The 1,349-nt window shown below is 36.5% G+C and overlaps 1 protein-coding gene across 2 annotated transcripts; it reads right to left on the bottom strand.

The window, feature by feature from the left end:
- Positions 1–83: 83 nt before the first annotated feature.
- On the bottom strand, positions 84–1,286 carry LOC108625478 (smad nuclear-interacting protein 1). 2 transcript variants are annotated; one of them, XM_026813991.1, is made up of 2 exons: positions 426–1,286; positions 84–343 (listed from the first exon to the last, which is right to left on the bottom strand). In XM_026813991.1, exons 1-2 carry the CDS (start codon positions 1,174–1,176, stop codon positions 294–296), a joined length of 801 nt encoding a protein of 266 aa, XP_026669792.1. In that variant the 5' UTR covers positions 1,177–1,286; the 3' UTR covers positions 84–293. The 2 variants fall into 2 exon arrangements, with proteins under 2 accessions (XP_026669792.1, XP_017881018.1); XM_018025529.2 differs by having other exon boundaries at positions 84–1,285.
- Positions 1,287–1,349: the final 63 nt, after the last annotated feature.

The following is a 1,349-nucleotide window of genomic DNA, read 5'->3' as shown; positions in this document are numbered from 1 at the left end:
TTCGTCTCTAATTACACAAAATGTAAAATTCATATTCTGACAACTTTTTATGTTGAGTTAGATTCATCAGAACAAAATTCTTATTGCTAGAAAGATTTTATACAAGAATCACAATTGTTTCATTTCATAATACATTTGAAGAAAATCATAAAGTAGTCTTACAATCTGTACCAAGGTAACATTATACATATACTGTTGATGTATTGAAAATATTATTCTAATTATTTTACAAGTAAGACTCTATGTAGTAGCAGCAACAGTTGTTGTCGTAGTGCTTAGGGGAACATCATCGTCTAAAGAGTCATCTTTGCTATGCTCATGTAATAAGACATATTCCCTAGAACTGAATCCAAAACGTACCACATCTCTTTCCAGTAATTCATGGTATCTCCTGGGTTCCAATTTTACATTATTTACAAATGTACCATTTGCAGATTCCAAATCAATAAGATATGGGCGAATTCGTCTTCCTTCACCACCACCTTCCCTCTGGAAAGATACTAAACGATATTGTAGAACAGCATGTTGCTTAGAACATGAAGGATGGTCCAAGGGGATATCAGCAATTTTTCTATCTCTGCCCATTAAATATGCTGATTGTCTGTGAACATACAAAGTGGGTAAAGCCTTCTCCCCTTTAAAAGGATATAACCTCCATCTGCGTTTAGGTTTCCTTGAATCTGCAGGCTCGGCATATTTAATTACTATACCGTTTACGGTATTTGTATCTTCCGTCAATTTTCCAGACAATTCAAAGTTTGGTTTCTCCTTTTCCTGTGGCTTTAGCTTAGATTCCGTTTTGATGACAGGTTTACCCCATTCTGGTGAAGGTTGTTCCTTTTTCGATTTTACTTCCTCGAAATTATTCCTCCTCTCTCTGTCAGCATGTCTTCTATTATATTCGACAGTTCCTCTGTTGTATTTTCTGTTCTTCTCATCGTAATCTCTGTGTTTTGAACGTGAATCGTCCTTTCTTAGAGGCGATCTGTCATGCCTCCTTCTATCATGTTGTCTTTCATCATCTCTCCTTGAATGATCGTATCGATTCTCCCTATATTCTCTATCCCGTTCACGTAGCGATCTATCACGGTGCACATCATTATTTTCCCTTCTTACATCTCTGCTAGATTTGTGAACGTCCCTACCTTCTCTACTGTCTTTGTGACTTTTACTCATTTTTACATTTGATGTTCAACAGTTCAACAATGCCATGGATGCCATGTTTGACTCGTTTGGCCATGTTGTACTATGTCAACTCTATTATAGAAGGTCTACCTACCGAGATGCTAGATTCCGCTTTATCCATAAATATGGCGGCCAAAAGCATTAAAGCATTGACATATATATAT

The sequence above is a fragment of the Ceratina calcarata genome, unplaced genomic scaffold (assembly GCF_001652005.2).
Source record: "Ceratina calcarata isolate Rehan_Ccalc_2016 unplaced genomic scaffold, ASM165200v1 scaffold358.2, whole genome shotgun sequence".
NCBI classification, from domain to species: domain Eukaryota; kingdom Metazoa; phylum Arthropoda; class Insecta; order Hymenoptera; family Apidae; genus Ceratina; species Ceratina calcarata.
This window is presented reverse-complemented; position numbering and strand designations above follow the sequence as displayed.